The 15,375-nt window shown below is 29.6% G+C and overlaps 1 protein-coding gene across 2 annotated transcripts; it reads right to left on the minus strand.

Moving 5' to 3' along the window:
• Positions 1 to 11,131: 11,131 nt before the first annotated feature.
• Positions 11,132 to 14,762, minus strand: LOC103504366 (zinc finger protein 7-like). Of its 2 annotated transcripts, XM_008468754.3 has the most exons (4): positions 14,230 to 14,752; positions 14,100 to 14,142; positions 11,846 to 12,663; positions 11,132 to 11,553 (listed from the first exon to the last, which is right to left on the minus strand). In XM_008468754.3, the coding sequence occupies exons 3-4, from the start codon at positions 12,592 to 12,594 to the stop codon at positions 11,544 to 11,546; spliced, it is 759 nt and encodes a 252-aa protein (XP_008466976.1). In that variant the 5' UTR covers positions 12,595 to 12,663; positions 14,100 to 14,142; positions 14,230 to 14,752; the 3' UTR covers positions 11,132 to 11,543. The 2 variants fall into 2 exon arrangements, with proteins under 2 accessions (XP_008466976.1, XP_008466973.1); XM_008468751.3 differs by lacking the exon at positions 14,100 to 14,142 and having other exon boundaries at positions 14,230 to 14,762.
• Positions 14,763 to 15,375: the final 613 nt, after the last annotated feature.

Consider the following 15,375-nt stretch of genomic DNA (forward strand, 5'->3'; position numbering starts at 1 on the left):
ATTAAATATCAATATATAAAAATAACTGAAATGATAAATCTACTTTTGATTTGTATAACTATATTACACAAATTTAGTATTACTTTACCTTTAGTAATTCACCAAACATTAGTTTACAATTATTTTAAAACTTCCCACAATTTCACACTCAACTTTAATTTTCTATGTTAAAAAAAGAAAAGAAAAGAATGCCCATCTCTGTTTTCTTTTCTTTTTTCTTTTGAAAAAAATACAAGACCTCATTTGTTTGTTGCTTCTGTATTATGATGGATAAAAATAGTAACTTGGGTACTAATTAATATTATATATATTTGAGCAAAAAGACGAAAAATCATAAAATTATATATATATATATATATAAATAAAGGGATAAGGATGATGTTAGAGGGAAGGACAAGTGAAGGTTCCAAAAGAGGCTAAGTCAACTTTCCTTTTCATACCACAGAACCGTTTCCCCCACCAATTTCTCTCACTATAAATTATAAGGCTTTCGATTCTACACACACACGTCTACATGTATATTACTATAAGTTGGGTACATGCAGATTTCAGATAATACTTCCTTCTTAAATTTATACATGTGTTTGTGAACTAAATTCTCGTTGATAGATTCTATTTTAAGAGCATAGTAATTAGGGGTGATAGTCAGTTCAATTTTATTAGTTTTTGAAGCAAACCAATTGGTTTTACACCTAAGAAAACATAATGTTGGTCACTCAATTCTATTTGTTGTTTGTCTCTATTCTTATACTAAACAATACATTCGTTCATTTTTCCTTTGAGTAGAATTTATGTTTTTATTAAATAAACTATAAATATTTAAATGGTTATTGATCTTGAGTTTGACTAAACGATTGATTAATTAATTAATTATTCATTCTTTCTCTTTCTCTTTCTCTTTCTCTTTAATTAGATATTGGGTTGAAATTATGCAAAAATTTATTTTTTCTTGCATTTTAATACTTGGTCAAGATATACTTAAATTGCACAGTTGTCTTAGAAGAACTAGAAGTAAAGCTTTGCAGTATTAAATGTAAGGACTATAACCTTTTGACTTTCTAATGAAAACATTGGAAATATTATTATTTTTCTTGGGGTGTATAAGACTTTGTCAAAAACTAAAAGAAAAAACGTTTTTATAGTCATGGATAGTGAAATTCTCTTAACTTCTACCTCTTCCTTTCATTCTATTCATATCATTAATACATTTTCTATTATAAACATATTATGGGTGGAAATATCTATAAATTTTATCGAATAAAAAATAAAACACTTCTTCCAAAACTCTCCATTAATTTATTACAATGCTATTTAATCATTTTATTAGTCAATATATTTAATGCTATACAAATATATGTCTTTTTTTAATCTATGAATTATATCTTTAATAGATGAAAATCTTTATTTAGGAATGGAGAGATTAATCAGCAAATTTTTCTATATTTAAATTTGAAATTTTTCTTAAATGATTATGAAAAATTATAAAAAAAAATAAATAAAATATTTACACTACTTATATCTTAATTTAATATGCTTTTTAAATTATTACTTGGAATTAAAAAAAGAAAAAAGAAAAAAGAAAAAGTCAAAATTATATACCTAGACTTTTGTGTGTAATTATTCTTGTACAACTAATAAATTTTGTGGATTTATGTTATTTTGTTTAGTGCAATGAGTTGTTATTTGATTCTACTTTTGAAAAATCAATTGCTAAAGATCCAAAGCTTTGAATTCATTAGATGCTATACCTTCCATTGATTGAAGAGTAGAGATATTATGCTATCTATCACATTTATAATTGACCATTAAATTCTTCTTATTTTCTAAAGTGCCCAAATGAAGAAAGAATCAGTCAATATAACACTTGAGATATATATATATATATATATATATATGTCAATAAAAACCACTCCCACTCCATAAAAGTCCTCCCCCCACTTTATTCTAATTCCATTGGTATACATATAATATATATACTCTCTACCACTATACATTAACCTATTCATTTACTCAAATATATATAATATCTTTTGTTTATTATAAAGTCTCCATCCTCAAAGTTTCACATTACCCTTTTTCTAATGGTGTTTTATTGAATATGGTGGGGTTATTGTTTATAATTGTGTCTCCAAAACTGTATTCTTTTATAGTATTTCAAAAGTCAATACAAAATATTAGGGGTTGATTGTTCTCAATGGATTAATTAAAAGTGTTGAGTACTCATTGAGAAAAAAACATAATTCAATCTCATGAATTCAAACTCAACTATATACAAATGGGTCAAACTCAAGAAAAACAAAAAAGTATAGTCTTATTAACTTCTTCAAACCTTTTGTTTAGTCTTACACGAATATCTACATAAATTGAACTATGACTACATTTATTTTATAAACATAATAAATAAACGGTAATCTAAAATGTGATCAACTCTATTTGATTACATTTGTTGTTATTTACTAGTGTTTTTCGTAATCATAATTAAATGCGGGTTCCACTATCAAATTTACGATCAGCGAAAATTAAGGAGTGACAGATAATCAATTAGATTTGTATTTAGAAGATATGTAAGACCTACCAAGATATATTGTTACCTTTATAGATACTGTTGCTATTACAGTAAAATAATTACGAGTTTTGTAAATAATTATTGTTGTCATTACAAATATCACTCCCGATTGATTCCTAAACAGTAATGATGACCATATAATAGCAAGAAGATATGATACATGACAATACAAAGTAACTAGTCTCAATACTAATCAAATTATTTTTGTAAGATGTCTAAATAAATATAATTAGAAAAAACAATCTAATTATCACTACAAGAAATCGAGGCTTTCTCGATGCCGGACAGACGAGTCGTGAAAGCTACGTCGAAGAAAACTCTATTTCCGACGCCACACACAATGCATCAGGAGTGACGTCGAGAAAAATGGTATTCTCGACACATCAAGCACGCATCGCCCTAACGGCGTCGGGAATAAGGCCAAATTAAATTTGAAATACACCTTATTCCCGACACCATGCACAGTGCATCGGGAATGGCATCGGGAATAAAGGGTTTTTCCGACGCGCAACCTTTTAATGAGCGTCGGGAATACCCTTATTTCTGATGCCGTAAAGGGGATCTCCCGATGTTTTCGTGTTGCGACGGGAGGTTCCCTTTATAAACGTTTCAATTCTTTGTTACACAGAACTGAAAACGAAAGGGAAAGGGAGAAGAGAGAAACGAAGATTCGTTGCCGTTGGTAGCTCGTCGTCGTCCGTCCCCGTTCTACCGTCGTCTGCCACCTTAAGTAAGTTTAAATATAAAGTTTGTTTAGTTTAAATATAAGTTTTAGAGTTTTTTTTTTTTTTTTAAGAAAATTGTTTTAGAATTTTGTTTTGAATAAATTTTTGTTTGTTAAATGTATTTTGTATAGGATGTGTGTAATTTGTGGTTGAATTGAAAATTGAAGGGTTTAGGATTTAGGATTTACAATTAAATTGAAAATTGAATGGGGGTTTATAGTTAAATTAAAATTTGAAGGGTTTAGGGTTTAAGGTTTGTAGTTAAACTGAAAATTGAATTGGAGGGGAGGGGGATGTTATAGTTGAATTGAAATTTGAAGGGGAGTTTAGTTAATTTGAAATTTGAAGGGGGTTATACTTTAATTGAAATTTGAATGGGGGATTACTAGCTAAATTGAAATTTTTGTAGGGGGTTATGATTGAATTCAAATTTGAATGAGGGGTTATGGTTGCATTCAAATTTGAATCGGGGGTTATGGTTGCATTCAAATTTGAAGGGTGTTTATGTTTTGAATTGAAAATGTAATATGTGTGTTAAGATTTGTTTTGGCTATCATGCAGTTATGGTAACCTGTTTGTAGCTTATTGAATGTTTGTTTTCTATGTCCACAACCATTATGTCATTGTCATACCCACGTAATAATTTTATGGAGACGGACGCTATGTTCCTCGAGTTTGAGAACGATTTAGATAACATCGCGGGAGGGTCCTCGTCTGTGGGCGACAATACGGGTGAGTCTAAGAATTTCCTTCATTTTAACTTGCGATTATTCTTAAGTTTTTGCAATGATAGTATACAGTGAACATATGGATATATGTACTAAACTTAGTTACTTTTATTATATCATTGTAGGACCGAAGGCGTAGAATGACGCGTACGCGCCTCGTTGAGAGACTTTTTATTATGTTTGCGTTTTTTTGTATTATGAGAACTACATTTTTTGTATTAAACTTACTAATGTTTTTTGAATTTATTCGTATTATTAATTTTAATTTTTTTTTTAAATTTGTGTTTGTATTTCTTAATTTATATTGAATTTGTTTTAATTTAGTCCAAAACGTCAGCAAAAATATTTGAGCAATCCAAATGTCCTTGTGAATGTTTGAGCAAAATATTTTAGGGAAAAACAATTAGAAATTACATATTTTAAAAAAATATAAAAAGGAATTTCTGACGTACAAAAGACGTCAAGAAAAAAATGTCGGAAGAGACATTCTCGACGCCGCGTCATGCATCGGCATAAGGTCCGTCAGGAGAGGAACTCCCGACACCACTTTGACCAACGCATGTCACAGCGTCGGGAGAGGCATTCCCGACGCCGTGTTGGTACGCCGTCGGGAATGCCTTTCTCGACTCACTTTTTCCGACGTTATTTCCGATATCGTGAAAAACGTCGGCATATCCTTTTCCAACATTTTTTTCACTTTTTCTGACATTTTTGTGCGTCAGAAGTACCTCCATCTCTTGTAGTGTATATTCGGAACGATGGAGGAATGAATAGAATCTCATTTAGATAGTTAGGCCAATTTAAATTAAGAAATTATTAAATTAAACCCTAAACCTAAAAAGACGAAATTAAATAATATATAAAATACAAAATTATATCTTTGACAGCCATGACAAATCTTTTATTTTAATTTATATATTTGGTAATGTGATGCATTAAAAAAGGGAAAACATTTTCAAAATTGAAAGGTTTGTTGGTCGTTTTTCTTCCCCTATTTCTTTGAAACCCCCAAACCCCATAATTCCCCAACTACTTTTGTCTCTTATTACTTTCTACTTTCTCCCCCAAAACAAAACAATAAACAAAAAACATTCACATCCTATTTATACATTTTCCCTTTTTTATTTCTAACCTTATCTTCAAAACTAGTCTCTCACAAATGTTTAATGCTACAAAATTAATTACCCATTATTTTCTTACATGGGATTTCAATTTTTTCCCAAATACTTTTTTAGAATTAATACACAAATCAAATATCATTCTTAAATAAGGGATGATATATCTTTTAAAGAGCTTTGTTCCACGCATATATATATAAAAGGTTAGATGTCAAAATCTAGATAGAAAAGATGTATTTGATTTATAGTGTGACAACCATGAAGATTTTGTAATTTTTGGAAGAAAACCCTGCAAAATAATTAAAGAAAAATTATCTTGATACTAAAATTGGAGAAGAGAATTTTAGAACGGAGAATAAATTAGAATAGGGATAATAATCGGTTTGATTTTAAAGTCAACTAAGAAACAAACCGATCCGTTCAGATTTGTGAAAAGAGATATCCAAATTGATGATCAATAAAAAATAAAAACTAGTGAATGATTTTTGTTCGATTCAATTTATTATTGGTTTGATTCTTCATTCTTAGTTTTGTTTTTGTTTTTTCTTCTGAATGACCTCTTCTTCTCCTTTTTTTTTTTTTTCGTTTTGAATGGGTCTTTTCTTTTTATTTTCAAATTCAACTTTGACCTATTTCTTTTTTCATTGGAATTTGGCATTTTTGACATTTTGCTTTTTATTTCTTTCTTCTTTAGCATTCTTCTCAATAACAAATATTCATAAACCATAATAATTATCACACATACACCATAATAATTGGTCTTTGTTTTTCTAAACAACAAAAACACACTCGCTATAATAATTAAAATAAAGCTCAACCGAAACGGTTAGCTAAGATTTTGGTTGGTTTTTCCAATTAAAAACCATTCGAACAAATAATTCTTGGTTTTCTCCGAATACAAACTAAGATGTCCACCCAATTTTATACTAAAAGTCAAATCAAACCAAACATTTGTTTGATTTGATATAGTTTTTTTATTTATAGATATTTCTTGTACTCCTAAATGAAGAGTTGAAGGAAGAGTTTAAGTTCCTACCTATGAAACTATAATCATATATTTTAGGTAGCAGCAGATCCAAAAATTTTATATAAAGGTCATCGAACACTATATAATAAATACATTAAAAATGTTTAAAAAGTATCTTGAAGTTTTATTGATATTCCAATAACATTCATTACATTTGTAGCAATAAAGAAAAAACTAACAATTTCCATGTGACTTTTTGTAATGTAAATGTAAATTTAAAAATTACATAAAAAATAATAATATCTTTTTCATGGAATATTTTGAGAGAGTGGAAACTTAGATCACCGACTTTGTTGTATTTCTTTTTCTAAATATTTGTTAAATAACAAACGACAACTAGAAAATAAGGGTTTTATCTTAGGTTTTGTTCCTCTTTTTAAAACTTTATTTTTACGACATTATTGAAACTTGTCAATAAAATAGAAATTTGAAGTATTTGGAGAATTAAAATTGTTGAATGTTGCAAAATTATCTTATAGCATTTAATTCTAAAACAAAATAAAATAAATATATACATGAGTGATGAAAATATTTTAATTTAAAAATTAAATAAAAAATAATAATAGTTGCAATAAGAAAGAATCAAACTCTTAATCTGCACTAGGGGCACAACCACTACACCACCAAAATTTAATTAAAATAAAGCATTATTTAATATATATATCGTAATATGACACCTCAAAATTTGTATTAAAATACAAAATCCGATAATATAAAAGAAGCACGTGTCCCTAAACTCTTAATAAATCTGCCTCTTACAGTAGGATATATCTTCTTAAAACTCGTAATTAATTTTAATCCTACGGAAGTTAGAATATGAATTTTTACTCATTCCAAACAAATTAAGATTAAATCCAAATGAATTTTATTAGTTGGCAAATGCACTTATTTAATCAATATTTATCTTCATTATAATAATAACTTTTGGTTTAATTTGGTAACTAAGTCGCGTCTTCTAAAAATATGTTAAAATGGTAAGGAAGAATTAGGAGCCCAACAAAAAACACTTTTCGAAACTTTCTCTTTGATTTGAAGATAAAAAATAATTTTCAAAATTGAACATTAAAAAAAAAAAAAAAAAAAAACATATTGAAACGAATATTATAGACAGATTGTGCTACATCTTTCAAATATATATATTCTATGCAATTTTACACAAAAACAACACAATTATTGCATCAAGAAAGATAAGTATTATAAGCTTTAAAATAAACATTTAAGCTTGAGCTAGATTCCAAGTAATAAAGCTAATTATATATTTTAATTCCACTGGGTTGATATTAGAATTGAATTATTGCATCCATTAGGAAAAAGGTAGAGAGAAGAATGAAGCCATAATTTAATATAAATATTTATGTCCCCTAAATCTTAATTTATGTAAAATTCTCTCGATCATTAGTGTAACAAAAGGTATTATTAGATAGATGGTGTTACCTCCATTACTCATTTCTTTCTTTTTGTTTTTATATTAAAGGAAAGAAAACCAATGATGAATTGCCATTTTTAACCATTTATGAAATTAAAAGTCTATCCCTAATGAGAATTTTTGAGGCCAACAAAGTCAACACGGTTTTGAAAATTATATATATGTATTCTCACCATTAAATAACCTTCTTTTATTTTGGTACAATTTGGGAGCTTTTATTTTGACTTTTTTTTCTTTTTTTCCGTTCTAAATCTATAAGTTTTGAATTGACTGATTTTTAATTTATATTTCTTACTTCTTTTTTTCATCAAGTAATCCTTACATATTAAAATTCAAAAATTTTATTTTGATACCAATTAAAAATACTAAAACTTTCTTTTTTCTTCTTTCAAATATATTATATTAAGACGTGGAATTGATTGAGAAATCAAACCTTTAACCTTAATTGAAAATATAAGCACTATGTGTCGGTTGAGTTCATGAAACTTAAAAAATTATATGATTCTTATCATTTCTCAAAATAAGTATTAACATTAAAGATGAAAATAAGTATTTGGTAAAAAATCAAAGTGATAAAGTATAAATTAGGTTCCAAAATATAAACTATAAAATAGAACCCAAGCTAAAAATTCTTCTTTTGTTTAAAAGGATTGTGTGGTTTTGTTTGCATGAGTGTATCATAATTTATATGAAAATGCTTCCAATAAATATATATATACACATATATATTTTGAACCAAATGCAAAAAGTACTAATTAATGTCAAAAAGTTACTGAAACATGTTTAGACTTACTCTTTACTTTTCAGGTTTGTTTTGAAAAGTATTTGTGTTTTATTTGATCAAGTTCAGTTAAAAGATTTGTCCTCCTCCTATTTAATTTTGGTTTACACATTTTGAAAAAGTAAAATAAATTATACTTTCGAAAAGTGTTACCAAAGTTAGGAACACCAACAGAAGAGAAGTTTAACACCACAACTTTAATAATCCAGTTTAGGGGAAATCACCTACGATGAAAAAGGTTTTATGTCAAGATGAAGAGATTTATTTCTTAAGATTCAAATGAGTATAAGTTGCTAAAATCAAACAGATACTTAGCATATATTTGCAATTAATCTAGGTCTTCACATAATGTTTCCCTAGATTCGTACTTCTTGTAACACTTATTTTACTAGTTATCACTCTCTCCCTTTAAATCAACAGTTAAATCTTTAAATCAACTAAGTCTTCTTTAATCTCTTGTCTTTAAAAAACATTATGCAATTGAAGGTAATGACTTACCTTGTAACTGGGTATCTTGAATGAGGGGTATAACTACATAACTTTTCGTATTGATTTTTTCGATAGTCTTCTCAAAGTGGCTGAGAGCAATTATTTACAAGAAAGGTTCGCAACAAACCAAATGCATTGCGGTGATTAACGCCAAAGAATCCAAGAATGACCTGACGACAAGGTTTGCGATATAATATATTTTTTTCGGTATATATATATATATATCGTCCAAAAAATATAACACATATTTTAAGAGTATAATAATTATTCTTCAATTTATTTGAAAAAAAATTGTAACTTGACTATACAAACAAAGATATGTCAATGTTATATCTTTACATCATATGAGAAAAAGACATTTTACATCTCTATTTTGGATCTTTAAATCTTTTAGTAATGTACAAATTTTATATCTTTTCATGTATACAAGTGGTCTAGACCATAAATATAAAACATCATAATTTAATAGTAGGAAATTATATTGATAGTTGGATTTAGAGATTAGTAAAAAAAATAATCTAAAAAAAAATGTGCATGTGTGCGCGCGCGTTCGTCATATAAAAAGCATAAAATTGAGTGTGTGTTATATAAAGAGTATAAAGTTGAGGGAAATTCTATCCACATATGGTTACACAACGATATAACATTTCTTTTCGTGTAAGAGTTATAATATAAACTCCGAATATGATCTAATAATGAATATATATTTGAACAAATAAGTACGTCATACGAAAAAATAAATACTTTCTTTATTCAGCTACAATTTATACTAAATGTTTATACAACAAAATAACATGTATTCTTTTGTATCGAAAATCGATGGAATTATTCGTTAATTTAATCTAAAAGCATAAACTTGAAATACAAAAAATTGAGTAAAAACTAGAATTGTATACGGCAGTAAAAGATTTTAAAATTGATACTTTGATAAAATGTTGTTACAAATATGTAGTTAGTTATACAAATATTGATGTGATTATTCGCTAATTTAGGCCACTATTTCCAAAATAAATAAATAGACAAAATAGAAAGAAAAAAGAAATTAGGCTCTTATTTTTTAAAGTTGTTTAATAAAAGTTAGAAGACGAGTTGTAAAAATTAGTATTAGTATCCACATTAAGGTTAAATCCACAATTCTAGAAAAAAAAAATTCATATATTTTCTTCTAGCAAGACCATTAGAAAAAAAAATGAATATGTATTTCTAAACTTTATATTCTAAAAATCTTATACTCGATTTCTTTAGTAAATGCGAAAATTTAAATTTTCGATTGTGTGATTGATAGTTTAGTTTTGTCTTTTAAAAAATTTTAAAAAATTAGGTGAGGAAGAAAGTAGAATAGTGTATGTTTACTTTTTTTTTTTTTTAAATTAAAAACTATTTACAAAGTTAGATAAATGAATACTAAATTAAAATAGTTAGATGAAGTGAAATGTTTGATAAAATTTTTTTAAAAAATAATAGTCAGAAAGAAGTGAATGAATTGGATATATGTGAGAAATATATTGGTGGGAAAACAATTATTATTATTTATTTTAATGGTTAAAAAAAGTAGGAGATTTTTAGAAAAGCAAAATAAAAATAATAAAAATAAAGAAAGGGAAGGTAATCAAAAGGAATATAAATAAATAAACAAAAAAGAAATAAGAATGTGGAAAAGAGAAGGCACGTGTAAGTAATCAAGTGGTGGAGGGTAAGGGCATTTCCGTCAGTTTAGTTAAATTTTGGGCGCCGTCTTGTTGTTCGTGACTCTGACTCGTAAGTCGTGACCTAAACCTTATGCCGACACGACATGTCCCCATTCCGCATTACCCATTTCCAATAAATATTCTCTCTCTCTCTCTCTTTTCTTTTCCTTTTTAATTGATTAATTGAATTTCCAACAAATATTTAATAAATATATCTCAAATTCTCAACTCATTAAAATTAAATATATCTATAAGATAGAGTCTCAAACAAATATATATTTTGTATTTCAGAATGGGTTGACTCAGAGAACGTATTAAATGAACCTTACATTTTATAATTGTTTTGTTTTCGGTTTAAAACTTATTATAATTAGAAATTTATTGTTTTGAAATTTGACTCCCAAAATTATTTTGAGAATTTTATATCTGTTTTTCAAATTTAGGGTTTAGATATTAAAAGTTACTTCGAGGATGTAAAATAACACAAAGAAAGAAATTATGTGTAAAGATCATATCAATACTACTCAGTCAAGCTCCTTTTGAATCACTGTAAAATTATCCATAAATCAATTAACTTCATCTGTTAAACTTGACTATAATCAAACGTATTCGATTCCTTAACGTACGTGTACACATGTATACAACATGTGTCTATAAATATAGAACAATATTTTCCAGAGTGTATAAAGAAAAAACTTATAGATTAGACCTACAATTTATATATTACAGCTTAAGATGATGATGATATCCAACTTAAATTCCAATAGGTACGAGGGAGATTATCGGGTCGTTATATCATCAACAGTAGGGATATGCTGTCATTTCCATTTCTCATCAAATTCTTCAACTCAATTTCACGTTACATAACAGTAGTTTGAATTCTCTCTAACACATCAATCAAAAAAGACATCAACACTCCAACAAAATGCTGTCACAATCAGGATCAACTGCTACATTAGAAGCTCTGTTTGCAAATTGTCTTGTTCAAATGCCAACTATAGGTTACTTCAATCGATTTGACAGAAAAAGTATCAGTTCAATTATCCAAATAATGTAGAGATTAGAATAGAAGCTTTTGGAATTCATGGACAAAAATTGGAAAGAAAAAGGAATCAAGGGATCAAAAAGCTAAGACTTGTATATTGGTAAAGGTAATGAGAAAAAAAAAATGAAGATTTATTCAATAATTCTTAAGCTTAGAGCCACTAAAAAGATGGCAGACAATGGCAGACATCATACCACTTTACAAAAGTTGATACATTAAGGAGAAGGCATCAAAGAGAAGAAAATTACTTACTAAAGCCTCAAAGTGAGATCAGGTGATGATGTTGCTCCTGTTCTTGGTGGAGGCATTGTTTTCCCAAACTCTGGATTTGAATTTTGAACTGGGGTTTTCAAAGGACCTAAGCTGCTATCAACTTTGGCAGCCACCTGCCTAAAACTTCCGGGCCAAAACATCCCTACATCATCATCGTAGTCCTCGATGAATGTTGGGAACCCAAAAGAGCTTTGCTCGAACTTTGCTCCGATACTCCTACCAGGATAAGGCCTCTGATCTGAAGCTACAACTGTTTGGTGTAGAGCACCGTGAGCTTCAATGCCAAGGGATCTAAGAGCTGAGCCATGGAGTGGCAGAGAAGCCAAGCTACCGTATCTGTCGAAGAACATTCCCATCCGTGTCACACGTTTAGCCATTGTCCTTTCCCTTTTGTGTGCATTCTGATGCCCACCAAGTGCTTGCGAGCTAAAGAACTTGCGTCGACAGTAATTGCAAGAGAAAACTCTTGGTATTGTTGAAGATGGAGATTTGTTACTGCTTGTTTCCCCATTGATCTCGCCATCCCCCTTTGAATCGATATCGTTGGAGTTAAACTGCAGTGTCAAATCAAGTGAAAGGGGACTTGTATCAGCAACGACTACTTTACTCAAACTTGGTGAACAGGAAGAAGTGGTAGTGGCAGTGTTGGAGTGATCAGGATTTGCTTCTTGACTGCTGCTGGGCTCTGAGTCTTTTGCAGCTTCAAGGTTTAAATTTAAAGTTTCCATGTTTGGATGAATAGCGCTGAAAGTAAAGAACCAGAGGCTTCCAAAAACAAAGAATCACTCTTTTTCCTTCTGTGTTCAGAATCACAAAAACAATCATATAAGTTAATGTTGCTTCCAGTTAATTGCATAATAGTGGGAAAGAAAATGCAAAGAAGTGCCAATGCTATTCATATCTTCCACATTTGAAGCAACTTATTTGTTTATATCTTAAATGATATTCAAACATTTATAATGTTACCAAAATCCAAACTCCAAAGGCTTAAGTTGATTAGATAGAGCACATTTGAAAGATAGTTTTATAGTACCTCCTAAACTTAGTGGGTTAATTTTTATGTTTATGATTGTGATTGAACCCTAACCCTCCAACTTGATTAAGAGGTGAAATTTACACTTCAATAAACCAAAGGGAATTTAAGAATCGGAACGCTCAAAATCAAACCACCAAAATACTGGACATCCCCACCACAGAATAGAAAGATACTAGTAAGTTGTACCTTACAAGAAAAATCAAGTAAAAGTGCGCAAGATCAACAAAATATCCAAACTCAATAAAAAAATCCAACACAAGCACAAGATAAATATACACAAAAACAATCTCGTCCAAACACCTTATAGATAATCTAAATCTCAGAACAGAGAAACTTATACGAATCGAGAGTATCAATTTCATCATGAAATCAAGTTCAAGCATATATTTGATGAAATTTAAAACTCAATGTCAACATGGACTTAATTGAGTTAAGTATAGGGATACAAGAGAAAATAATTTTTTTCCTAAAATTCAATCACTTGGCACATCCAGCATTTCTTCTCACATGCTAAGTTTGGAAAATTTTGGATTTAAGAGGCTCAACATATGAACTACTCAAAAGAAATGGAAAGGAGATGAAACTGAAGTAGTTTAGAGACTTTAGAGCCATGTTAAATCACCCCTCAACCTAAAAGGGATCAAACTAATGGGCTGCAGCATGTAAAATATCCAAGTTTATGATGATCTTTTCTTCTTCATTTGAGAAAGAAGTCCAAATACTGGATCTGCCTTTTGCGATGCATCCATGTAAAAGCCAAAAGTCTCTACATTTCTGCAGTTTTATTACTATAAATACCTTTGAATTTGAACTAATGAAGAACAAGAAACAAGTATGGACCCAGAAATAAACTCCACCAGACTTTGATTCAGGGATTAAGCTCCAATAACTTGAGATCAAGAAGCCAAACTTAAGATTGGTATATGCAATTATTCATCACAAACTACAAATTTAAAAATCTCTACATAAACCTAGATTTATATAAACTTTCTTTTTACACTCAAAACTTAAACACCAACAAACATCTCACATAAAACTGAGCAGACACAAGGCCGGCCACAACAAAAAGCACCATGGAAGCAAAGCAAAACACACAATCACCAACCCCAGCAGTCCCAATAATGCAAAGGGGGGAAAACCCAGAAACAATTCCAAGTAACAAACAATAGAAAACCCCACCAAGAGAATAATCATTACCCAGAAAAACAGGGATTTCATCTCATCATCATGAACAAAACACCTAAAAGAAAGCAGAGCAGAATCAAAACAGAAGTGGGGCAATCAGGAAAAAAACAAACGAAGGGGGCTGAAATTAGAGGTGACATACATATGAGGGTTGAAGAATCTGGAGTGCCCTTAAGGGCTAAGCTATGCGTTGAAGGCTATGGCAGCGGCAGTGAGAAGCAGAGTGTAGAAGTGAGAAGGGGCAGAGAAGAGGGAGGTGGGTTTCCATAGCCTTTACTGGTTATGGAGTGGGTAAGATTCGACAGAGGAAATAAATGGAGAGAGAGAGAGAGAGAGAGAGAGAGAGGGGATGTGGTGGGATGGAAGATATGGTGTAAAGTTGCAGAATCAGAATGGAAAACCCATTATTTTAGTTGAAATTTGGACACTTCCATTATTCAAATTGAAAGTATGAAACCCAATAATCCTAATTGAAAGAAGGAACAGAGATAAGAGGGAAGTTGTTTTGAATCTTTTGATATAACTATAAATTCCACGGCGGAAGGAGATCAAATGCCATATCTTTTTTGCTTAAAAACGTTTATTCTCTTCTTACAGTCTCCCACTAATAATGAAAGAGAGAGAGAAAGAGAGACCTAAAAGGGGAAAAAAGAAGTATCTTTCGAATGTCTATTCTCTACAAATCATACACTTCCACATATGTGAGTACTTAAAGCTCATGGGTTTATGCTATTCTCCTAATTATTTCAACAAACGGTCACAATTGACGACCTAAGTCTCCCATAATTTTTATTTGTTATATTATTTAGATTTTGATTTTACTTTTTGAAAATTGTACTTGTTTTATCCAAAATATGTTATTCAAACTACATTTATTTCTTTTGTAACTTTTCTTTATTCTTACGTTGTCGAACTACTAGTTCTATGTTTACTAACTTTCTTATCCAAAACTCCCACATTCCTAATTCGTCAAGCCCTTTCTTCATAGAGTTGTGCATTGTAAGTGATTTGAAGCTACTCATAGCAAGCCTCCCATAAAGGCAAGTGAAGTTGGTGAGCCGTAGGATGGACAATTATCTCATTTGGTTCAGAGATGACACAGCTGATAGTGGACTCTTTCACTCTATTTTATTATGTACGCTTATCGAAAAGAATGTTTTTGATATACAAGAGATATGTGTTTTCTTACCGCTTGACTTGCTTCTAGGTTTGGGGAAAAGGGTGCATCTTGGTTTAGGTTAGGGGTTCCAAACCTTGCTTTTCTCTATAATTTCAAATCTCTCATTTG

Source organism: Cucumis melo, chromosome 9 (genome assembly GCF_025177605.1).
Source record: "Cucumis melo cultivar AY chromosome 9, USDA_Cmelo_AY_1.0, whole genome shotgun sequence".
Taxonomy (NCBI): domain Eukaryota; kingdom Viridiplantae; phylum Streptophyta; class Magnoliopsida; order Cucurbitales; family Cucurbitaceae; genus Cucumis; species Cucumis melo.

Bases quoted from the DNA above. Each gene is read 5' to 3' on its own strand.
- LOC103504366 (XM_008468751.3), bottom strand. From the start codon at position 12,594: ATGGAAACTTTAAATTTAAACCTTGAAGCTGCAAAAGACTCAGAGCCC.